The sequence below is a fragment of the Agelaius tricolor genome, unplaced genomic scaffold (genome assembly GCF_023055355.1).
Source record: "Agelaius tricolor isolate 1412-34295 unplaced genomic scaffold, bAgeTri1.0.p SCAF_35, whole genome shotgun sequence".
Taxonomy (NCBI): domain Eukaryota; kingdom Metazoa; phylum Chordata; class Aves; order Passeriformes; family Icteridae; genus Agelaius; species Agelaius tricolor.
This window is the reverse complement of record NW_027269295.1, coordinates 4232029-4257289: the sequence shown is the minus strand read 5'-3', so window position 1 is coordinate 4257289 and position 25261 is coordinate 4232029. Positions and strand designations below refer to the sequence as shown.

General features: G+C 50.3%; 1 protein-coding gene across 2 annotated transcripts in view; it reads left to right on the top strand.

The window, feature by feature from the left end:
• MGAT5B (alpha-1,6-mannosylglycoprotein 6-beta-N-acetylglucosaminyltransferase B) overlaps positions 1-25261 on the top strand; it is a 79891-nt gene that overhangs the window by 28641 nt on the left and 25989 nt on the right. For both annotated transcript variants that reach the window (XM_071452535.1, XM_071452534.1), the window contains exons 3-8: positions 1214-1358; positions 14953-15065; positions 16057-16130; positions 17562-17732; positions 19164-19328; positions 20354-20523. In XM_071452535.1, coding sequence (XP_071308636.1) covers positions 1214-1358; positions 14953-15065; positions 16057-16130; positions 17562-17732; positions 19164-19328; positions 20354-20523 — 838 coding nt within the window. The remainder of the gene's footprint in view (positions 1-1213; positions 1359-14952; positions 15066-16056; positions 16131-17561; positions 17733-19163; positions 19329-20353; positions 20524-25261) is intronic.

The following is a 25261-nucleotide window of genomic DNA, read 5'->3' as shown; positions in this document are numbered from 1 at the left end:
GTGAAATGAGCCGAGCTGAGATGAAACAGGAGCTTTATTTTCTGTTCCCTGGCTCTGGGCTCGCTGCCTGTCACTAGATGGCAAATCAAGCTGGGAGCAGGAGCTCCTGGATCCCCCTGTGCTTTCCAGCAGGTCAGTGCCATGCACACCCATGGGAAACAGTGTTAAACAGGGCTGGGAATTGGGGGCCTTCCCTGCTGGGGGGGATTCTGAGATGCAGCACTTGAGCTATTTCCAGTGCTGGGTCACCCACCCCAATGCAGATTTGGGCAGAGAATTTCTTCTTTTCTGTAACAGGAAAATCTGGTGCTGCTGGGAGGATGTGTTGGGGGAGCACCACCCCTTTGATTGGTTTCCCATGTTTTTCCTTAAGCATCCTCTGCAGGCTGCTGTCAAAGGCAGGATGCTGGGCTAGGTGGGGAGTGAAAAATAGAAGTGCCAAATGAAAGGCTGTTTGCTTGGTGCTTGGGAATCAAGTCAGTTTGCCATAAGCCCTCGGGACTGTGACCGTGTTCACAGGGGTCTGAGGATGAGGGAAGAGATGAGGATCTGACTCCATGTTTCAGAAGGCTTGATTTATTATTTTATGATATATATTATATTAAAACTATACTAAAAGAATAGAAGAAAGGATTTCATCAGCAGGCTAGCTAAGAATAGAAAAAGGAAGAATGATAACAAAGGCTTGTGTCTTGGACAGAGTCTGAGCCAGCTGACTGTGATTGGCCATTAATTAGAAACAACCACATGAGCCCAATCCCAGATGCACCTGTTGCATTCCACAGCAGCAGATAACCATTGGTTACATTTTGTTCCTGAGGCCTCTCAGCTTCTCAGGAGAAAAAATCCTAAGGCAAGGATTTTTCATAAAATGTGTCTGTGACAGGCTGGATCAGGTGCATAAGTCAGGAGTTCATGCCTGGTGAGGGGGCTGCATCCAGGCTGAGATAACCCCTGGCTATCCTGTATTTGCTGTCCCATCACTGATGGGACTGGAGGAGCCCAGCTGGATTTGGGCAGGGGTTTACCCTGCTTGGGCAGGCTGTGGGGCAGAGCCAGGGAGGGGACATGGGGACAGCAGGGCACCAAGATGCTCCAAACACCACTGAGCCCACCCGTGGGAGTGGGGAGCACAGGGGCAGGGGCAGGGGGTTCCATGGTGGGGTGTGCCAGGCCAGGCTGGCTGTGCCTCAGCTCTCTCTGTGTGCTGCAGTGATGGGCGCGCTGGAGTCCCGAGGGGTGCTGCGCAGGATGAGCGACATGCTGGAGATGCTGATGAAGAGGATGGACATCCTGGCCAGGCTGGAGAACAGCACTGACTTCCACAAAGGGGATGAAGCACGATTCCCTCTGGACAGGTCAGTCAGACCCTGTGGAGCAGTGCTGGGGTGGGGGCTTTGCAGGAGCAGAACACCCCAATGTGCTGAGCTGCCCTGAGGGTGGTGGGACCCAACGGGACTGGGGGCTTGGGGCAGATCTTTTTTAGTCCCATTTGCCATGTCTGGAGCTGTTTCTTCTGGGGTTTCTGAACTGACTGTGATTTTTAGGATTAGTGGTCACACCCCCAAGCTTGTCAGAGTCCAAGAAGCATTTGCACTATGCTCTCAGGCACACTGTGTGATTTTTGGGGGTGTCCTGTGCAGGACCAGGAGCTGGACTCAGTGATCCTTGTGGGTGTTGTTGTGATATTCTATGATTCCATGATTTCCTGAAGCAGCTGTCCCAGCTGCAGGTGTGGCAGTGTCTGCACTGCTGTGCTGTGGTGCAGCTGGAGGTGGGACTTGCTGGGCATCACCTGGCCTGTGGGATGTGCTCCCTGAGCTCAGGACACTTGCTCTGTGCCTGTACTCCTTGGGTAGCTGAGGAGCTGGTGGCTGTTTAAAATCCAGGGCTGATGTGCTCAACCTTGGACTTGGGCAAGGTTTAAAACATGCAGAAGGGCTTGAAATGATGCCCTGGCTCCCTGAGATGCACATCTCAGCTGGCAGCGTGAGAGGTGCCATCAGACCTCCCTGTCGTGGCACACTGATTCACTAAAAAGACATTTCCCTGTGCTCTGGGAGCCTTTAAACATTCATTGATACTAACTGGAGTGTCAGTGCACAAATGGTAACTGGTGGTGGGAGAGCAGAGATGAAAAACCACAGGGGCAGCACTTGGGACAAACTTGGCAGTGTGGAAAAGATGCCAGTGTGGATTTTGCTCAGGTGGAGCCTCAGGTGACACAGGAGAGGTGGATGGCAGGGATGTGACATGCAGGGGTCACCCCTGCCCTGCTCTGTGCTGACAGCACAGGAGCTGTGCTGCATCCCTCATAACATTCCCACCTCCACCTCCTGCCACCACTGTGCTTTTCCCTGCTCCCATCAGCATTTCCATCCCTCTCCCTCACTTTCCTCACGAGCCTCTTTTGTGCCTATAACAGAAAACAGTCAGTGAGCCTGTAATTAAAGGCTGAGCTCTGCCACAGTGCCTGCACACCTGAGCTAGAGCTGCAGGGCAGCCGTGGAATGCATGGTCCTGCCTTTTATGTTCCATCATTTCCAGCACTGAGAAAATATAATTTGCCTCAGCCATGGTAGGTGCTGGGATTTTGTTGTTCTGGGGCTGGCTGGTACCCAAGTGAGTGAGATCACCAATAATCCCAGAGAGGAGTGGACAGGACTATTACAGCCAGCCACGGCAAGGTGCTTGCTCACATTGAACGATTTTCTTGGCCAGTCTTGTGTTAAAAGAACCACTAATTTCAGGTGATGGTTGCTTCTCTACACCAGCAGCCAAGACAGAAACTTAAAAGTGTTTCTGTGGCCTGGCAGCAGTGGCTGCAGATGGGGATTTGATGTTTCAGATCTGCTGTGGGAGTGATGGCTCTGGGGCCATCACCTGGAGAGAGGATGGGAGCTGATGGACCCACATCAGAAGAGCCTCAGGTTTTGTGTGTGTGCTCAGATGGGCCTGAGCTGGGGGCTGAGATCACAGATGTCTTAATTTGCAGGAATGGAAAGTCAGGGGCAATGAGTTTATCACCTTTTGCTCCTTATAGTTCACCCCTAAAGAGAAATCAATTCTCTTCACCTGATTCTGCATCCAAACCCATCTGTCTCCTCTCCTTGTTCTCACCTGGCCTCTGAAGGTCCCACTCTGGGGACAGAGCATCTCCAGATGGAGCAGCCACCACGGGGGAGTTTCTTGTGGGTGGGATTTTGCTGTGGCAGTCCCTAATGAAGCACTGGCAGCATTTGCCAACCCTTGGGAAGCATTTCCTGAGTGCTCCCTTCCTTTCCTGCAGCCCTGGCTCTGGCTGAGGGCTGTGCCCAGAGAGGATGGGATGTGCTGGAGGTGTCACTGCTGTTCTGGGTCTCAGCGGGTTTGAGTGGCTCCACCTCTTCTGCCACAAGTGCTGCCTCATCCAGGGTGACCTTTCTTGGCTTCTCCTGGTCCCTGCTGCTCCCTGAGGGGTGCATGAGGCAGCTGGAAGGGTTCAGAGCCATCCTGCTCTGAGCAGAGCCTGGCTCTGTGCTGATCCCACAGCTCTGGGTGCTCTCTGGAGCTGAGCAGAGCATCCCAGGGGGAATCCAAAAGCAGCTGCTGTGGAACCCTGTGGAGTCAGGGAGCTGAGCTCCCTGTCCCTTTGAGGGTGACCAGCTGCAGTGCTGGGGACCCCTGTGCTGAGGTGGGATTGGGCACCTCCAGCTGCACCAGGACCCAGCAATGACTCCTGGACCCGGATCAGCCCCACGGAGACACCCAGGAGCTGCTCCTCGTTAGGATCCCGGGATTCCACCCAGGGCTTGTCTCCTTCCCTCCCTGCCTCTGTCTCTTTGATCACCAGTGACCGACTTGAGGCTGTCAGGGAAAGATAATACAATTAAAGGGTGGTAATTTCAAAGGGATTTTACTCTTCAAAGCGTCCCTGCTTGGCACTGCTGCTGCCTTCGTCTCCTTCCCGCTCTGCACAGCTGCCAGTGTGGGCTTTGTGGTTCCAGTTGCTCAAAAGTGGATTAATTCCTGTTTTTACAATTCCTCTCCTGCTTAAGGCTGGATCTCCAGTGGAATCAGGAGGGCTGGGTTTTGCAGAGCTCCAGCTGAGAGGAAGGAGGTGAAGGCTTTGCTGAGCTTTATGGAATAACCTGTGAGCACTGTACCACTCCAGCAGAGGCTTGGGGTGGCTTTACCCATTGGAAAGTGCAAGGAAAACTCTGTATATGCAGGGTGGCATTAATGGCCTGCCTTGGAAAGCCTCCCAGCTTTCCAAGCTGCAAAATCTTTCTTGCTCCACAGGGGCTGTCTCATTGAATATTCCACAGGTGCCTCCATTTCCAGCTGATGAAACTCTCGGAAAACCCAAATGTCCCACTCCAATTTTCTTCCTCTTGGAAGAGCTGCCCAAAAGTTTTGTGGGATGGCTGCACCTGTGAACTCCAGGGGTTGCTGGATCCCTTCTCCAGCCCTGCCTGAGCTCCCTGCTGCCTGCATCCTGCCCGTGCTGGGAAGGGAAGGATGGAATCCCTAACGAGGGCCAGCAGGCTGCCAGTCAGCTGCAGGAAAATCAATACTGCTGTTAATTGAATGCAACCCTCGTAAATCATCAGAGGGGAAGGAAATTAGGAGTACTCATGAAAGCCTCCTGGAGAGCTGTTTACTGGGCAAGGGAAATATTAGTTTGCAGGGGAAGTGTTGATCTCTTGCTGAAAAGTGCTTAGGAGGGAGGGGAGGAGGGGGTCTGAAGTGGCTGACCCAAGCTGGCACTGTAACCCAGCAGTGCTGGGGCTTGGAGAAGCCCTTTTCCAGGAGCTGGGCTGCCCCTGCCCACCTCGTCCCCCAGGGACATGGCAGAGGGGAAGGCTGGGGTCTGCAGCACTGGCATTCCTGGTCAATCCTGTCCCCACGTGGTGGTTAGCCTGCAAAGGGTGTTATTTGCTAACGACTGATTAATCTTCAAGCTTAATTACTGCCAAGGCTCAGTTAATTTCCACACACTTTAAGTATTTGTTCTTGTAATCATTACATGACTCCATATTCCCCCAGTAATTAAAAGTCTCGCAATATGACACTAAATGGATGATGTTCCTGCATCCTGCCAGCCTGGCTCTATTAATTCCTGAATTGTTGCTGGTGGTGAGGTGGCTGCAGTGAAATCACTGCCAAGGCTGTGGTCTCCTGCAGCCCAGGTGAGCCTGGAGCAGTCCTGGACCCCTCTGAGCGTTGCCTCCCATCTCCTGAGGGGCTCAGAGGGGGCAAAGCTCTTCAGAGCAGCCCAGGCAAGGTGAGACCACCCTGTGGTCCAGCCTGGCTTTGCTGGGTGTTGGTTCTGCTGAGCAGGAGCAGGGGTGCATCAGGAGACAGGAGCCTTCCTCCCCAGCACTCACCTTCCTCACAGGTCCCACAGCCCATTCTATCCTGGCAGAGGGGATGAGTTTTTCCTTACAGCTCCTGAGGATGTCTCCAGCCTGGCCCTGGATGATTTCACAGAATTCACAGAATCTCTGGGCTGGAAGAGACCTTCAGGATCATTGAGCCCAACCCAGCCCCAACCCCTCACCCAAACCCTGGCCCCCAGTGCCACATCCAGGCTTTGTTAAACACACCCAGGGATGGGGACTCCACCACCTCCCCGGGCAGCCATTCCAGAACTTTATCACCCTTTCTGTAAAACACTTTTCCCTGCTATCCAACCTATATTTCCCTTGGTGCAGCTGGAGGCTGTGTGCTCTGGTTGTGTCAGTGCTGCTGGAGAAAGAGCCCAGCCCCAGCTGAGCACAGGCACCTTTCAGGAGCTGTGAGAGTGATGAGGGCACCCCTGAGTCTCCTCTTCTCCAGGCTGAGCACACCCATTTCAGTGGTACTTGGAGAGGATGGGCACAGTGTGGGGACTCACTGCTGGTCTGGAGTCCCCATCAGGCTCAGGAGAGGACATAAATGGGGGGAATTCAGGCCTGGGCAGCTGAGATAAATTGCTTTTCTCTAAGGCAGAGCAGGAAGGTGGCTCTGTGCTCCTAGCAGGTCAGCAGGGTCCATCCATGCACCCCACATTTCCAGAAGGGCTGTGGCCTCATGGAAGAGCCATGGAAGAGCCCCAGAGCCCAAATGGTGCTGGGCATCACCAGCATGGTGACAGGACAGGGGCCAAGGTATGCCCAGGTCACTCACACCTGCCCCTCCTGCTCCCAGGCTTGCACCTCCCCAGCACCTCCTGCTCAATTTGCTGACATTAATTCAGCAATAGGTTTTGCTTTCTGTTTATTTTTAAATTCTATTTTTGTTTTAAATATTTATATTTATAATTTCATATTTATATTTATTATTTATATTTAAGTGATACAATATATTTATATTTATAGGTATAGTTATGTTTATATTTATATTTATTTAATGTTTAATATTTAATATTTATTTCCATGCCAAAGCATTGACACACTGGAAACTGCTTTATCACAGAGCTGGCAAATGAGGCTTCTTGAATGAGTGAGCACCTGAGGCCAAGTGCAGTCACTGCTGTTTTTGTGCTGTGGTTGTTGTTTTTGGGTGGCTGCACAGGGGCAGGGCTGGGCAGTGGTGATGTTGGGCTGCCTTTACCCAGCCTGTGTGTCTGCTTTGCCCCACAAGGAAAATCAGAGCCTGTTAACCTCCAGCAGATCCCCTGATTTTGGAGCAAACAGAGGGCCAAAATTCCCCTGCTAAAATGAAGCAGAGCATGAGCACCAAACACACAGCTGGCAAAAAGAACAGGGGGCTGAGGAATTTATCTTGCTCCAGGGGATCCTCTGCCCCAAGGATTCTGATCACAGCTGGTGCTTTTGGGCTCACTTTTAGGCAGGTCCCTCTTATTTAAGCCTGTGAGGCTGGCAGTGCCTTCCCAGCTCACTGAAGGGGTTTCTCCCAGCCTGTAGATAAATATATCTGATTTATGCCCCAACAAAGTGGTGATCCCATAACCCTCCTTTTCATGAGCCCCCGTGTTCCCATAAATAAACCCACAGCTGCCCAGGCCTGTGGCTCAGCCCAGTTCTGCTCTGAGGCTCAGGAGGAAAATGAAGGCTTGGGCTTGTGGTTCAGCTTTGTGTTCTGCTTGGGGAAGATCTCAAAGCACTTTGAGAGTATTGATAAAATATACAGCATTGATAAAATAATTTAATTATTGGTGTTGGTTATACTTTGCTGGCTGTGCTGGTGAGCTACACAGTTTGGTTGGAAACTGGTTTTCATCTTTTTTTTCATGAAGTTTATTGCCAGCTCACTGAAATGTCAGTGTCACCCCCTGGGGTGTGCAGCCATGGGCTTTGGGTTAGCTCAGGGCCTCCTAGAAAAGTATTTGTGTGAGAAATATCACCCACAATCAACCGAAATGAAAATAAATGGAAGTGCTTTAGTGAGCTAAATGCTCCTGTATTTATTATGTGATTTATTATGGAACTTGGTGTTGGAGCAGTTCAGTCAGGGCTCTGCCCATGCATCATCTGGCATTTGCTTCAAAGGAGTTTCCAAGGAATGCTCCCATCCCAAGTCATGTTCTCTGGGGTATTTTCCCAGGGTGAATTCCCAGTGAGTGCAAACATGGCCACAAAAGAGTGAGCTCAGGTTTTTTCTCAGGTGTTTGTGGAGGGGAGACTGAGCTGTTTGTGTCACCCTGAGGTGGAAAACCTTGGGGTGTACAGAGACCCCAGAAATTACACTGGGGACAAATGCTGTCCTCTGTTTTGTTTTTTTTTTAATATTTTTATTTCATTTGACTGGCAGGAGCAGCCTGTGAAGAATAAACCCACTCCTCAGTGGCATGGACCTTCTCCCATGGGCAAAGCCAGGTGCCACATCCCTGTCCTTGTCCAGTGTCAGAAAGGCACCAAGGATCTGAGGGACCTGGCAGAGCCCACTCCAGGGGGGAGCAAAGCAGCTGTGCCTCAGCCCCTGCACTTTTTCCCTCCAGTATGACTCTAAATTTCCACCATGCTGATCATAAGCAGAGCTTTGGGCTTTTGCTCTGCTCCCTGGGGGCCTGAGCCTTTCCCAAGTGGGGCAGGATGTGAACCCTCCCTGCACATCCCAAAACAGCACGGGGTGTGCTGCCCTCCCACCACAAGGACCAGCACTCATCCAAGCCCAGGGGAGTGCAGAGATGAGGATTAAATCCAGGGTTACAAGGCCAATAAACAGAAACTGCACAGCTGAGCCTCCTGAGCCACTGCTGCCTCTCGTGCTGCACCTCCTGTCTTGGGGTTGGTGGTGTCAGGGGACTGTGACACAAATTTCAGAGCATCAGCCCCCCAGTAACCCCCCTGGCTCTGTGTCCTGCCCTCTCCCACATGGGCAGCCCTGGCTTCTGGATTTTTGGATACAAACCATCTCAGAGGGGATGTGGAGATACACACCAGGGCATGGATCTCCCAAAAATGTTTTTCCTCCAGCATGGATGAGTTTTACTTGTATTCTCTTATGTGGAGCAAAGCTTTTAATTTCTCCATCTTCTTAGATGTTTTAATGACTTTTTTTGTTATCCAGCACTCTGATGAGGGCTTTTCCCCACATCCCAGCCACCAAGTTGGTGACTTCCCAGAGCTGGGTGACTCTGAGTGTTTCCCATTGGAGGGGACTGGGGACAAAGGGAGAGATGGATGGATGGGAAGAGCAGCCTGAGCCCTCATGGTGACCTGCTGGAGCTGCCCTTGGAGCTCATTTTTCCTGGAGATGTCCCAGCTGTTTGAACAGGCAACACCTCACAAGCTGCAGCAGGAACCAGGAGGACAGGAAAGATCCTTTTTCCCTTGGCATTCCCTTTCCCTTCCCTGTGGGATTTCAGCTCCCTGGCCTGGAGACTGAGGCTGCTGTGGGGCTGGATGTGATTTGTGTCCCCAGAGCAGTGAAACAGCAGCACCAGCCGTGCTGCTTTCTGATCTGCTTTGGGTCTTTGGGAAAAAAAAACTTTAAAAGATATTTAAAGAGGCAAATGGCAGCACAGACACTGGATGTGAGCAAGTGGAAATCCTTTGGTAAACTGCTCTGTGCAAATGCTGAATTTGTTGATGTATTATCTTCAGAACATCTGCTTTTCTCCATCTGTATTGGTCTTCCCAAAGCCATGGCTTTCACAAGTTAATAGCAAGAAATATCGGATGAGCAAGCAAATATGTTTAGGGCTTGTATTATGAAGACAACACACAAAGAGAAAGAGATTCATCTTTTCATAATGCCACTTTTATAAAAGGCAATAAAAATACAGTGGCTTGTAAAGGGATAAACAGGCTGAATCCGAGCTGATGCTGTGGAGTTGGGGACAAGAGCAAAGTGAAGGGAACCAAATTAATGCATAAAAAAGTGACAGAAAACCCAACCTCTGGCTATATTCTATGGCAAATGATCTGTCAGTGGGGAAAGATACATCTTAATAGCAGTTTTTGAAAGGAGATGAATACTGTATACAGAGCATTATAAGGCACAGTGTGATCTGAATCTTAATCAATGGGGGGAAATATAAATCTGCAAATAATAAAGACGAAATCTATATTGATGGTTAGGAGTTAAAATATTGTATTTGCTGTACTAAACGGTTTTAAGGTCCCAGGGAAAAAATTGTTCATGGAAAGCTGTGGTAATTTAGTGTAGTTTCAATAGCTGGCACAGTGCCAGCACATTTTGGTGGCATTTAGCATGTCACTATGGAAAAATTTAAAAAGCAGGAAGGGAAAAGGCACAAAGCTGCTCCCTGGGCAGTGGTGGTGCTGGAGGAAGGGAGATTCTTTTTCTGCTGGGCTGGCAAGGGCTGTGCTGGCATCCTGGCTTGGATCAACCACGTGGTGGGATATTCCTGCTCTGCTGAGCTATTGTTGAGCAGAACAAACCACTTACCTTGTCCTTCCTGGTGTCTCCAGTTATTAACAACAAGGCATCAAACTCCTACGAGGCACACAGAACCTTTTCACGTTGGAGATACACCTTTAAATGCCTTATTTTCTTGTCCCCTGCCTGGGTGACAAATTGCTGTGCTGATAGTTCATGTAACTTATGCTTAACCTGCTTGTCACCTCCTTAATGGCTCACATGAAATTTGCTGCTCCTGTGATGGCCTTGTTACCCAGCAGATACAAACACTGGGACCTGTCAGTGCTCCCAGCTGGGAGCGTGGCTCTTCTCCCCAGGTGTGAAATCCCTCACTCAGAAAAACCCCACCAGGGTTTGGAGGCATCCAGTTTGACATGCAAGGGTGAGGAGCATGGGAGATCTGAGCCTGGTTCTGTGTTTCAAAGGGACTTTTCTACTTTTCTCCCTCTCCTTTTGATGACTCAGGTTTTGGCTTTTATGTTTTTCAGATTCTGTGCTGCTTTAGTGTGTGGGTCTGAGCTTCATATGAGGGGATGCTGAGCTCTGTGCACAGAGCAGGGAGACAAAACAATTCCTGCTCCAGCTGGGCACCAAGGACAAATGATCCAAATCTCAGGCCCAAGAGCACAAACACCGTGGGCTGGAGAGAGAAAAACAAGAAGGATGGGACTGGATGGGCTAAATGTGGAATTGGACAATGAACTTCAAGATGCAAATGGAGCAGAACTTATAAAAGTGAGAGACCCCATGACCAGTTGTGCATTTTGGAGCCATTTTGGTTCATCTTGGGTGCAGCCCTGGCTGGGCTCTTGTGCTGCACAAGGTGGATCCATGGAGGCCTTTTAATAAACCCCTACTTTATTCTTTAACTCTGAGCAGCCTCTGTTCTAGGTCATCCTTCTCAAGGCATCACTTTCATATGTTCCAGGAGTCATGGTGGACATTTTTAGTGTCCCTTTCCAGTAATCCTCTGTGTTTTGGGGAAAGCCTTGTGGTGCTCATGTGATGCCTGCCTTGTTTGGAGGACTGGAGTGTGATGCTCAGAAATATGCTTTGCATCTCAAGGTTTTGGGGTGAAATCTTTGTGTTTGGGGAGCAGCTGTAGCTTCACAAGAGTGGGGCAAGGTGGGACAGAGCCTGGGTCAGCTCCATCACCCAGCACTGCGGCTGCCTGGCAGGACAAGGCTGAGCTGGAAGAAAGCCATTTATTTAGGATAACGATCCTGATTTTTGTTTGAGCATTTTTGTGGCTGCCCAGTGCTCAGCCCTGGCTGAGCTGAGGTCTGGAGGTCATCAGTGAGGAGGTGAGGGCTGAGGTTGCTGTTGATTTTTGAGGCTTACCTGGTTCCTTGGGTGTTTGGGAGGAAGGAAGGATTGGGATAAGTTCTGGGAAGAGGCAGAAGCTGGACTGTGAACTGATCTAAGTGCTCTGAAGGGTGAGAGCAGTGCTGCTGTGGCTGTGATCATCCTCTCTCCTTGCCATGAGTGATGGAGAAACCTGGGGAGCATCTTCACCAAGCCCACAACCTTTTCCTGTTGAAAACAGGAGTTTGGGCTCACTGGTTCTAAATTCACAGCATCCATGTGATGTTTCCTCCTAAACTGCCCATCCCAGGTGTTTGCTGAGTGCCTCTGCATCACCTGTGGGGTCTGAGGCTGCTTGCTGGTGGAAAAAGGGTTGCAGAAATGGGGGTTTGTGAGCTTTCAGACCAGGACAATTTTATCTCCTCAGAGCCATGCTGACAAGCAGAGCTTATCTCAGGTTATTTTTGTGCCCATATTTTCCCAGGGCCTCACGAGCAGCCTCCCTGCTGCACTGGTTCCAGCAGGATACCTGGGGTTTATTCTCTGCAAAGGTTGGAAGTGACTTGGGGGCAATGGTGTCCTCTGCATTTAATTATTATTTCTTAAAAGCCCAAGATCAGTGGCTCCCTGTGGAGATATGCAGCCTGAATATTGATGGTCGTAAACCATGCCAGAAGGAAAAATGTGAGCTGCTCGCTGCTGGCAAATGGACTTTAAATCAACAAGCGAAGCAGTGTCGGTTCATAAAACCAGGATTTTTTTAGCCTTGAGGACAGAAGTACTTTAAATCCCAGCCTTTGGGTTCACTGATCTGCTGGAGAACAAACATAAAACTTCGCCATGAAGGACCTGACATCAGCACATATTTTTTGTGCCATGAGTATTCAAGGTAGCCCTTTTGGTTTTGCTCACTGCATGTGACATTCCCCTGTATTGTAACGACCTCAGCAGCAGCAGGAGGGAAAACTTATAACCCAAACACTGCAGAAGGGAAAATTATTTACTGGGATAACTCGTGGAGATGTGGTGTCTGTTTGAGGTGGAAGTGGCAGGTATCTTAGGTTGGAAATGCAAGATGTGCTAGGGGTGTGTATTCTATTGCCATCTGTCAGAGCTGGGGCAGTTCTCTGCTGTTGCAGTGTGATGCCCCCAGGTGTGCCAACCTTTCCCCTTCCCCTTTGCCCTCCTGCTAAGAGCTGTCCATCAACCTTAACATTCCAGCAGGGTCGTCGTGTGGTTGGCAGAAGTTCAAAAGATGCCCCTCAGGTCTGGGCTCATTGGCCTGTCCAAGCATCTATATCCCTTGAGCCTTCCCCTCCTCACACCTGGTTGACCCCTACCTGTCCCTTCCCCTCCCCCTGTCCCCGGGGCTTAAAAGGACACGAGACCATGCGGCCGGGAGTTCTATTGCGAGCTGTTACCACATTCAGAGGTCTACCATGCTGAAATAAAACTGAGTTTCTACTATGCCTGGATTTGTTCCGAGTGCCCAGCTGCAGCATCCAGCCGGCCAAAGGTGTCTCTGAGGTGAAAACACCACAGCTGCTGCCTTTGGTCCAGCAGCAAGGGTCAGACATGCCCAGGCACACCCCACCTGGAAATATTGGGATTAATATTCTATACTCTGCTGTTTCTTGGGCAGTTTTCTTTATCTCTCCCACAGCCAACCCTCCCTGCAGGAGATCTCTGCTGTCCATGGCCACTGAGTGTCCCTGCAGGGCTGATCCAATTCCAGCATCCCATGGGGAGATGCTGCATTGCCCAGGGCAGGAGCCAAGCATTCCTACCTGGATCCAATCTGAGCCTGGCACAGCACAGCAGCCTTTGCCCCCTGCATTGCCAGAGGAGCAGCTTCTGCTGCCCTGCATGGCCAGAGGGAGCCCAGGCCCATCTGCAGCAGCCCTGGAGCTGCAGAGGAAAACTCCCCCCTTGTGCAGGATCCCTGCTCCAGCAGAGCCACAGCTGGCACTGCAGGAGGGCTGAGCCCCCATGGGATGGGGCTGTGCCACCCCTGACACACAGGGGGCAGGGCCTGCTCTCACTCTGGCAGTGCTGTTTTGTATTACTGCATTCTTATTTTTATATATTTTTTAAATGTTTTATTTTTTCCTAATAAAGAACTGTTATTCCTATTCCCATATCTTTACCTGAGAGCCCTTAATTTCAAAATTATAATAATTCAGAGGGAGGGGGTTTGCATTTTCCATTTCAAGGGAGGTTCCTGCCTTCCTTAGCATTCACCTGGCTGTTCAAACCAAGACACAGGAGAGGTGTTGGAGTGGGAGGGCTCTCTCCTTGTCAGGCCTGGCAGGCTCCACTGCTGATTGATGGAGCTCTCTTTGCCTTTTTCCAGCTCACACCAGGTTTTAATTGACACTCAGCCTCTTCACAGGGCTATGTTTTCCTGTTCACACAATGTGTTCCTTAGATCAGTTCAATGGGGCTGTTCACCCAGGACAGTGTTGATTTCAGGTTTGATTCCATGGAAGCATGTGCAGCAATCCAGGCTGGTTGGATATGACCTCAAGCCTTGGTGGAAGGTGCCTGTGGGCTTTCCTGGGGCTGCAGTCCCCAGCTCAGCCTCAGCTCCCTGTGCCTGCACAGCCCTGGCTGCTGCTCCTTGCTGGAAATCCACTCACTTGAATCTCAGAATCACTGAGGCTGGAAAACACCTCTGATATCATTGAATCCAACCATTAACCCAGCACTGCCAAGCCCATCACTAAACCCTGTCCCTAAGAACCTCATCTGGGTATTTTTGGGACACTTCCAGGGATGATGATTCCATTGCTCCCTAGGCTGTTCCAATGCCTGGCCTCACTTTCAGTGAAGAAATTTTTCCTGTTATCCAGTCTAAACTTCTCCAGGTGCAGCTTGAGGCTGTTTTGTCTTGTCCTATCACTTGTTCCTCGGGAGGAAAAACTGATCCCCACCTTTGTGGATGGGCAGGCTCAGCACATCCACATGTTCTGTGTGTTTTTCATCACTCTGCTCCGAGCCCACGAACTTCCTCTGCAATCCTCAGTTTTACCTTCTTTTCTCTGTATTTTTATTACTTTTCTCTTTTTTTTTTTCCAGCACAGCTTCCTACTGCAGGAACACTTATCACAGTAGATTTTCAAACACAGCACATATAAAGAAAAAACATTTTTTGCCAGTCTATTTAATATTTTCTCCGCATAAAATGCACAGGTGGATCCATGTTTAACATCACACTTCAAAAAAAATGGCAGAATATGTATAAAACACTGATTTAAATAGGTTTTCAATCAAACCTCCTGGAAGGCAGTGACTTCTTTGCCTGTCAAATGCTGCACCAGTCATTCCTGTGTTTCTTCCTGGAGCTAAGTTCAATCTGCTGGGTATGGAATTCTCTTTGAGCACCTCTGAGTGTCACCACTGGGAGACTGTGGTATTTTCTGAGACCCCTGTTGAAGGGAGGAAAGATGAATCTGACTCCATGTTCCCAGAAGGCTAATTTATTATTTTATTATATTATTATATTAAAGAATATTATACTAAAGTATACCAAAGAATACAGAAAGGATCCAGAAGAAGACTAAAAGATACTAATGAAAAACTCGTGACTCTCTCCTCAGAGTCTGACACAGCTTGGCCATTAAATAAAAACAATTCACATGCTGGATGAACAATCTACAACCACATTCCAAAACAGCAAAACACAGGGGAAGCAAATGAGATCATATTGTTTTGCTTTTTCTCTGAGGCTTCTCGGCTTCCCAGGAGAGAAATCCTTGGCAAAGAGATTTTTCAGAAAATATGACAATAACAGGAGACATCAAGTTCTCAGGGTTGATTTGGTTTCTTCCCCAGGTTCCAGCCAGCAGCTGGGTTGATGGAGAGGATCCAGGCCATAGCTCAGAACGTGTCGGACATTGCAATAAAGGTGGATCAGATCCTCCGGAACAGCCTCCTGAATGGGAAAGGTCAGTGGCCCTGGGGGTCCCCGTGCCCCAAACCCCCTGAGTGTTGTGCTGTGCCCATGGGAAGGTCCAACCATGACAAATTTGGTAAAAGTCCCAGAAATGGAGGCTGATCTTGAGGCTGCCTTCCTTGGGAAACTCGTGCGTGACAAATCTGAATGGCTGTCAGGAATAAATGCTGGAGAATTAAATGCAAAATTAAAGGTGAGGAGCAGTGCACAAGCACCTGGATAGAAAAATTTGGTGGTTTGGATCCAAATTCATAGGGGCTGGGATTCAGCACCAGGAGAGACATTCCCATCCCCCTGTGTCACTGCTGGGCTCTGCAGATGCTTCCCCATATGCCTGTGTGGTTATTGGGGTTAAGGCTGAAGATCCTTCCACTGCCTTTTTCACCTCATGCTTTTCAATTATGGGCAAAGGAGGGCTTGGAGGGGGGGCTGGTGGCTTTTATTGGCCCAGCCACGGAGGGAGAAAAGATCCTGATGCCATTTTAATCACGGGGGCTGAGTCTTCTTCCAGCAGCTCAGCAGGACAGCTTTTATTGCAAGTTTATAGCATAAAAGGTTGTCAAGTCCTTGCCTTGCAAGAGTGGGGATAGGTGGAATTTGGGGTCTGGACCAGGCAGAGGGCGCAGGAAAGTGCTGGAAATGGATTTGCTGAGATTTAGAGAAAGAGAACATTCCCAGCATTGAAGCAGGGTGGTTTTCTCTGTTTCTTTCCTGATTTGGGAAGGATGCTGAAGATGCTTCACATCTTGATGTCCTGCTCCATCCAGTGGCATGGGGCTGTCTGCCAGCCCAGCTGTGGCACCAGTGAACAAGCTTGGGGACTGCCAGCCTTGTCCCCATCCCATCCCATCCCATCCCATCCCATCCCATCCCATCCCATCCCATCCCATCCCATCCCATCCCATCCCATTCTCCTCACAGCATTTCTAGCTGCTCCTCTGTCACACCCCAGCTCTCCCCATGCCCAAATTGTCTCTCTGCAGGGATGGAAGGCAGGAGGGATCAGTGTGAGGTGCCCAGGGACCCCAAGTACCCCGACTGTGCTGGGAAGGTGGAGGTGAGTTGGGGTCCCCTGTCTGGGAGAGGGTCTCCAGCTGGGATGGGAGGGCCCAAAGCAGTGACCCTGGGGGTTAAACTGGGAAGGGCAGTGGGGAATGGGATGATTTCCAGGATAAAATGATTGTTAATGTTGGAAAGGTGCAGCCCATTGAAGGAGGAGCAGCAGAGCCAAAGGTGTGGAAAGCAAAGCAGGGCTGTGCTTTGAAGACAAAACACAAGGGAGGTGTCCAACCTTCTCTGGCAGCTTTTGCTACAGAAATGGGATTGTTTTCCCCCAGTAATACCCTCACCACATGTACCTTTAGGTGGAGGGGTACAAAGCCTTGAAACCACAGGCTGCAGCAGAATCAGCTGTGGGCCCACCTCTGCCTGCAGCCCTCCCTGCCTGCAGTCTGTGTGCTCAATGCCAGAAGCACAGTGAGGAGGAAGCTCTGGCACATCACCTCTGAATATCTGGAGTGTTCCCTGGTGCCTGGGGAATAAGCCCAGCACTGCCCAGAGCAGCACCTCATTCAGGTGGCCAGAACCTCCATCTCAATCAGTCCTGCCTGACCCAGCCTGCTCTTCATACTGGAATGCAGCATGGCACTTGGCCCAGAGCATGATGGCTTTGTCAGAGAGCATATTTACATCAACTAATTAAAAGCATTGCCCTTTTCCCTCCTCTTGCCAACCTGCTTCAAGCTCAGGCTTCTGCAGGGCCCAGTGTCCCTGGAAAGATGTTGAAGGGTACAAGAAAATTATGTGGGGGGGGGTACAAGAAAATTATCTGGATTTTTCACTTCCAGGGGTGTTGGCCATCCTTTCCTTCCACAATTTGAGTAAATTCAGGGTGTAATGCAATTGTGGAAGGCTGTAATCCCATCTCCCCTCCTGGTGATTGCTGTGCTTTACAGATTGGGCACAGCAACCTGTCCCTGAGCAGATTTGTTTTTGTAGCTGAATTAGGAAGAGGCTGGCAAGAGCCATTGTGGGGGATGATAAATCACTGCTCTGGTCCCTGGTTATTCTCCTCTGTGTGAAATCATCCCTGGGGACTGCTGGCAGATCTGTCTCCTGCCCTGCTGCTCCAGGGGCAATGAGATCAGCAGCTCCCCAGCAAAGCCAGCCAGAAGAAATCTCTGTGGTGCATCATTTCCTGGGGATTAAGGGCTGTGCCCCCAGGGAAGGCTGGAACCAGTTCTAGAAACCCAGGGAGCCCCAGCAAACCTCCCTGCTCTTCCTCTGCCCCACAGGAGGCCCTGAGTGGGTGAACACCAGCCCTGTGGCACTGGGGCTGGGTTTGCAGTCCTTTTCCACCCTCTGCCCTTCATTTTTATTTCCCAGACAGAGAAAGGGGATGGAGAACAGAAGTTTTCCACAGCAGGGGCAGCTGGCAGGGCTGGCACACCTCCTCCACGAGCCTCATGAGTTTCTTTGCCCCTTGCAGTGGATGAGGGCCCGCTGGACCTCTGACCCCTGCTATGCTTTCTTTGGTGTGGATGGCACCGAGTGCTCCTTCCTCATCTACCTCAGCGAGGTCGAGTGGTTCTGTCCCCCCCTGCCCTGGCGGAACCACACGGTGGCCGTGCCCTCGCCGCCGCCGCCGCCACGCGCGCAGGTAAGGTGGGCCCAGCCCGGCTTCTGCTGGGCCAGGGCCTTTGTGGGGAGGCATCAGTGGAAATAAACACTCAGGTTCAGCAGGGCCATGATGCCTGGGTTTTCACAGAATCACAGCGTGGTTGGGGTTGGAGGGGGTCTTTGTGGGCAAGGAACCTTGCAGTAGAACAGGTTGTTCCAAGGCCTGCCCGACCTGGCCTTGAGTGTGTCAAGGGATGGAGCATCCACCACCTCTCTTTGCAACCTGTGCCAGTGTTTTATCACCCTCACCAGGAAAAGTTTCCTCCTTATAACTATTCTGAGTCAGCTCTCTCAGTTTAAAGCCATCACTCCTTGTCCTGTTGCAACAGGCCCTTGTTGGGAAGGATGAAAGTTTGACAAGAAAGTCTCACAAATATGTGTGCTTAGCAGAAAGATTTTTAAATGTAGAGTCTGATGAAGGAATAGAGATGGAAGCAAGTTTTGATATAGAAGAAAAGAATTGCTGAGCCAGTCTCACTGGATAACCAAGGAGGCAAAGGGTGTGTTAGTTAGAAGGGGTTTTATGGCTTAGAGCAAAGGATAAACCCACCTCAAACAAGAAGATGTTTTTACCAAGCAGAAAGAGAGCACAGGCAAACAAGGCAGCAAAGTTGCAAGTAGAAGAAAGGTCTCAGAATTTTGCACTGCAAGAAAACTGAAAAACAACTTCTAGCTTAAACTGTAATGTACTAACTTTGAGTGATAGGAGAACAGTAACTTGAATGTGGCAATTACAGTAGTTATGATAGGCTATAGATAAAAGTTAAGGGATAGATTGGTTCTACTGTATTAAGATGCTCAGCAAAGAAAAGTATAGAATGCATTGTAACCAAAATTAAAGGGTGTCCAGGCCTGCCTGCAGCTGGAGCTGACAGCTGTGGGCACAGTTCGGCACAGCTCTGTCACCCACAACCCTGAACTGGTGTAACCTCTTGGATGGAATAAACTGAATTTTGGAGAGCTGTCTGTAGTCCTGCATCACTCATTTCAGCTCTTACAGACCCTGCTAAAAATTCTGTCCCTGTCTTTTTATAAGTCCCTATAAGTATGGAAAGGTTGCAAGAAGATGTCTCTGGAGCCTTCTCTTCTCCAGGCTGAACACCCCCAGCTCCCTCAGGCTGTCTCCACAGCAGAGATGCTCCATCCCTCTGATCATTTTTGTGGCCTCCTCTCATCCATGCCTTTCCTCTGCTGAGGAATCTGGGTTCTCATGAGGAGCCCTTGGTGCAGCGGGATCCCCCTGGGATTTGGGGCATGAAGTGGAGGAGCTGCCACAGCTCCAGAGGAGCAGGAAGGTCTCAGATCACCTCTGCTGAGATGGACAAACCTCCCCCAGGCCGCGGGGCAGCCCAGGGGCTCCTCTGGCTCCTCCTTCCCTACACTCACCATGCAGAGCGTGCTCCTTCCCTAGGCAGCGTTCCGGAGGGACCTGGCTCGCCTGCTGGAGCTCATTGGCACGGGCAAGGAGTCCCTGAGCTTCATGAAGAAGAGGATCCGGCACCTGGCCCAGCATTGGCTGCGGGCGGCGCGGCGCCTCGAGCAGAGGCTGGCGGGACAGCAGCGGGACCAGAAACATGTACGGGGACACTCGGGGCAGCTGAACCCAGCTGGGAGGGAAATTCATTTATGGGAGCGTGTGGGTATTGTATTTACAGGGTGCCCCGATGAAGGGAGGAATGATGAATCTGACTCCAAGTTCTCAGAAGGCTAATTTATTATTTTATGATACTATATTATATTAAAAAATGCTAAACTATACTATACTAAAGAATACAGAATAGGATGTAAGAATAATAACATGTAAGAATAATAAATGTAAGAATACTTACAGAATGCTAAAAAGATAATAATGAAAACTCGTGACTCTCTCCAGAGTCCTGACACAGCTTGACCCTGATTGGCCAATGAGTCAAAATAACTCACACCAGAATTCAATGAAACAATCACCTTGGGTAAACAATCTCCAGACACATTCCACATGAGCAAAACAGAGGAGAAGCAAATGAGAAAAGAATTGTTTTCCTTTTTCTGAGGCTTCTCGGCCTCCCAGGAGAAAAATCCTGGGCGAAGGGATTTTTCCAGAGAATGTGAATGCCACATGTGGGTCTGTAGGGTTGGTCTCTTGTCCATGGGCATGGCTTCACAGGCATTTGGGATGTGGCAGGACTGGTGTTGCTGAGCAGCGGGGTGGATTTTGGAAATGGGTCCTGGGGGGTGGAGATGCTGTCTGGCTGCCATTGGAGTGTGACAGATCTCCTCTGAGGATAAGCTGAGGTTCCTGGCCCTCCTGTTGATGTTTCTGTTGTGCCTTTGGCCCCTGTGTGCAGGGAAATCCAGCTCCAGCCTGTGGTTCAGACTGTGATGTACATGGAGAGCACAAGCCAGGCCCCAGGACACAGAGTGGCAGTCAAAGGGCCAAGCTCTGGCCATTGGGTCTGTGCTAATTGGACATGGCTCATTTGTCTGCACACCTGACTGAGCTCCCTGAGTAATTACAGCCTGCAAAGGAGCTGGAGGGAATCAGGGACCATAAGTCATTCTGGGCTGGAAAACCCAGATTGTCCCTCTCCCCAGTGCTGACCTCTCTCCTTGTCTCTGCAGATCCTTGTCCATATTGGCTTCCTGACAGAGGAGTCGGGGGACGTTTTCAGCCCACGGGTGCTGAAGGGAGGCCCTCTGGGTGAGATGGTGCAATGGGCTGACATCCTGGCTGCCCTCTTCATGCTGGGACACAGCCTGAGGGTCACAGTCTCCCTGAAGGAGCTGCAGAGGTGAGTGCTGGGTTGCATCGAGATCTTGGGTGGAAGCAGCAGGTCTGAGAAGGCTGGGGGAGGCTCTTTGCCCACCTGCATCTCAGACAGTGCTGGTGCTGTACTGCACCACCAGTGTCATGGCTAGGAGACATCTCATCCTTCTGCATGCCAGCAAAGTGGGAAGGATTGATGGTGATGCTTTGCATGGAGCTGGTGTGGACACATCTGGAGCAGGGCTCTGCCCTGTGGCTTCAGTGCTGGATCTGGGCAGAATGGTTCCCTGCTGCCAGCACACAGCATCACCTGTGTCCCCTGACACCTGCTTGGAGCTGGCCATGGGAAAGCTCCCTTTGCCAGCCCATTCCCCAGGGATGCTCCCTGCTGGGCTGGTGGCCAGGTGGCTGCAGGATGCAGGTGACCTGCAGGTCACTGGCTCTTCCCACCATGCATGGCTGCACTCAACCCCTGGGGCTTTGCTGGTGGCTGAGGAGTTTCCTTCCTCCTTCTCCTTTCTCCTTTCTCCCTTTTCCTTTTCCTTTTCCTTTCCTCCCTTCCACCTCAGGAGGTGCTGGGGGTGACTTGGGGACCTGTGGGGGGATTTGCTGCTGCTGGAGGCACTTCCACAGAGGGATTGTCTCTTTCTGCCATGGGGCAACACAGGATGGCAGTCTCCAAGAGGGATCAATATTAGATGGAAAAAGAGGTAGAAGCTAACAGTGGGCCCTGTTCCTCTCTGCTGATGCTGTTCTGTTATTACTAGGCTGACATTGGTGCCTTCTGTCACCTCATAAGGTTTGCTCCCCTCCTGATCAGAGGGCAAGAACCAAGGAAATTGCAAATTAGATGGGTTATAAATCAAGAAGAGCCTGAAGCTGCCTCGGAGACTGGGCAGGCTTTGGGAGATGCTAAGCCAGCATCAACCACATAATGAGCCATGCTGAAAAGGGAGTGAAAAAAACCCAACAATCCTGGAGAAAAACAACAAAACCCCCCAACCTAGCCCTTGCAGCATTCAGAATTAATGGATGGAATTAGCTCCTAACTAATTAACTTTAAAAAAATCCCTGTCTTAATGCAAGAGGCAGCATCTCCTCAAAGAAGCGGGAGTGACATGCTAAATAACACCCGTGTAGTCAAGGATGAAAGGAGTTAATGGCTGGGAGGGGTGTGTTGTTGTTGTTGTGCGGTTCTTGTTTGTGTTTTATAATGACAAACCTCCTGGTGGTTGTTTAGGGAGGCGGGGAGCTTTTGCAGCACCCGGTTCCCTCTGTGAGTGACTCTGGCTGGAGCTGCCTTGCTGCCTGGAGTATTTTGCCTTTGCCAGAAGCCTGGGAGCTTCCACGTCACTTCTCAGTGATGAGAGCTCCTCCTCTGATGCAGATTTGGATGTGTCCCTTGGGACTCCTGGGAACAGCAGCTCTGTCTCTTCCCCTGGGTAGCTGAGATGGGAAGTCAGCGAGCCGGGCTGGGGCTGCACATCTTGCCCTTCTCAGTGTCCCAGAAACTGTCCCCACCTCCCAAACACGTGTCCTGTGCCTGCCTTTGGTGATGTTTTAAATGCTGGACACCCACATTGAGTGCGCACTTTCATGTTGATGGTGTTAGGAAAATTAATCCACAAACACCAGAGGTTTATTGTGCAAAAAGGAGGCAGAGGAGTCCTTTTACTTTATTAGAATAAAGGGAGAGGCCATGGGATATTCTCCTGGAATCTCAGATTTTTGGAGGCCACAGCCTCCTTTTTACCCCAATTTCCCTCTCTCTTTCCCCATTGGCTGAGGTACTTGAGAGATTCAGACTTCCCTGAACGCCTGATACCAGAGATTGCCCTCTAATGTATAACCCTCCCTTTTCATTTTTAATTCTTATGTAATTTAGTGGTTTTTCTTCTCCATTGTTTCTTTCATCTTTCAATATCCAATTTTATTTATTAGCAAACCTAAAGTTTATTTGTAAACGCAAATATCTTTTTCCATTCATCAATCAGTGGAACCCTTCCCATTGTTTCTTTGATCTCCCAGTGTTGATTTTATCTACCAGCAGACCCACAGCTGGTTTGTAAAGACAAATCCACCATTCCTCTCAATGGGCTGGGATGAGTGGAGGGGGGAGCTGGGGATGTAACCACGTCCCCTCTGTCCCTTTGGAGACCAAGCCCAGCACTTGGAAGGTCACCACTGTCACCTTTGTGCAGTCCATCAGGAGATGGGTTAATGTGGGTGTCACAGGGGGGCAGAGGTTCTGCCCAGGGGAGGAATGAGTGGTGCCAGCTATCCTGGTGCTGGATCCTGCAGATCTCTCAGTGACATATCCCTGCTGCTGGGCTGCTGCTGCCTCTGAGGAGAGCTGGGAAAAGCTTTTGTGACCAGGAGTGAGTGGGAGGCTTAGCAGAACATGAGTAATTAGTCCTGAGGTGTGCTAAGAGTTAATCTTGGGCTCTTCCTTACAGCCTGGAGGTGTTTTACCTGGAGCCACAGCTTTGGGCAGGGGTTGCAGAGAGCCAGGGATGCACAAAGGGCTGGAGCTGGGCTGGGGGATGCAGCAAAGCTAAATCCCTGTCCCTGGGAAGTGGCAACCCAAGCACTCTGATTCCTTATCCCTCCTGCCCCCTGCACCCCCCTGAAGCAGAAAAGCTTTGCACCTCTTTGGACTGAGGCTGAATTTGTCCTCTCCCATCCTGGCTGTCTCTTGCTGACCTTGAGCAGTGTTGGGGTGGGTTTGGGGATATTTTGCTCCAGCAGTGTGAAACGTTGACTCCATCCTTGTGTATTTTTCTTTGGCAACCCCTGCTCTTTTCATGGCTAGGAGCTGTAGCTGCTCCAGCCCAGCAAAGCCTTCACTGGAGCCCATAAATTATTCAGCACAGATTAACCTCTCTCCTGGTTTGGACTTTTTTTTTTTTTTTTTTTGTCTCTTCAAATTTCTGAGCTGATTTTTCTGTGTGTATTGATCATTGGCAAGGGATCACTGGAAGATTTGCCTGCATACACTTATACACTTCAACCAGTGGTGATCTGAGAGCTGTTCATGATTAGCATCTGTATTGATTGCAATGCAGCAGTGCCTGGAGGTGGTCTGGAGTGGGTCAGGAATGTTGAGGATCAAGAAAATGAAGGAGGAGAAGTAAGGCCCTGGTCAAAAAAGCTGGTGATGGAGGGCTGGGGGTGAAAACATGTTGGGAGTGTGACACCCATGTGTGTGCTGGGCACCTCTCCCTGCCCAGCACTGAGGGCCAGGGGAGTCAAATTCTTCTTCCTCTGGTTTAGGGACTGATGCTAATCTGGAACAAAGGTAAGGAGCTCAGGGAATCTGCAGGCTCCATCCCCAGCTCAGCTCAGCACTGTCCAAATGTCCCTGTGAGGTCTGAGATCACAGATTGGTTTTTCAGGGCCAGTTTATTTGGGTTATCTTTTACCCACTACAGACTTTCAAGATCTGTGAATTCCCTACCCAGGGGCTATTTTTTCTCCTGTAGTTGAGCTAAGTGCAGGTGTTTATTCTCCTTTGAACTCCCAGTGAATTTGTGAGCTGCTTCTGGTGCCTCTGGAGAGGTAAGGGGTGAATCACAGGGTATCTGCTCCCTTCCAACCCAAACCATTCCGTGTTTCTCTGTGCATCTTCCAAGAGGGAAAACGAACTGCAGAGAGCAGAGAGCCAGGAGCTGTTTTCTCTCTGAGATTTGTGCTGGGTGGGCAGCCAGCAGCATTTTGAGCCTTGTCTTGAAGCAGGGAGGGAAGAAGCTGAACCCTAAACCTGAACAGCAACACTTGATTCTTGCTGAAGATCCCTGGTGCTGTGTTGGTAGCCCAAAAGTGCTTTCAGGGAGGTGAGAATCCAGGCCAGTGTTGGTGTTGTTGCTTGCTAGGGGAGGAGTGGGAAGTGCCTGAAATCTCTGAGCTGGGTTGTTAATGAGGCAGCTCATGAGTAGATGCTGGAAAATTACAAGCAGCACTTTGGAGCAATGGCTGTGCCCACAAAAAAAAGCTTTAATAAACTGAGGCTTCTCCTCTGGAGCACCTGTGCCCTGGGGTCAGGCAGGAAGGATCCTCTCAGCCTTTTTCCCTGGGAGGAGCAGCACAAGGGGCACTCCTGGATGCTCCATCTCCTTCCTTCATCCCTGAGCCATGGGAGTGGTGATCTTGGCATGTCCAGCTGCTTTTCTGGGCCTAAGGGAGAGGCTGGGGGAGAAGGGGCTGCAGAGCTGTGAGCTGCTGGGGAGTTCAGAAAAGCACTGAAAGGTGATTTTCTCAATGGTCCCCTCGAAATTAACTGCTCATAAAGCAGGACAGAAAGTCGAAGAAAATGGGATTTGATGCCTCTTGGGGTCAGGGCTTTACAAAGCATTCCTGGAGCTTAATTGCTCCTGTGTCAAGTTCTGGACTCTTAATTCTAGTCCTGGCAAAGTGCTGGATTTGCAGCACGTGCCTGTACCCTGTGCTGGCAGCCCTTTCTTGCTGTGGCCAGTGTGTGGTTTGGGTGCTGAGCCACCCTCCCTGTGCTGGGGTGGGGAGGATGGAGCCTTGGAGCTGTGGTGGGACTTGGCTCTGCTCCCCCTGCCCCATCCCCTCTCAGTGCCTGGCACACAGAGTGAGAGCTGTGATTTTCCTGCTCTTTCTGTGCTCACTGAGGTGTGCTCAGGCTGCAAAAAGGGCTGTTCAGATGGAAACACCATGTCCAGAAAGCACATTTCTGATTGTCTCCTGGCAGATTAAAGCCATCTTTCTGTCTCACATCTGTTCACATGAAAACCTGCACC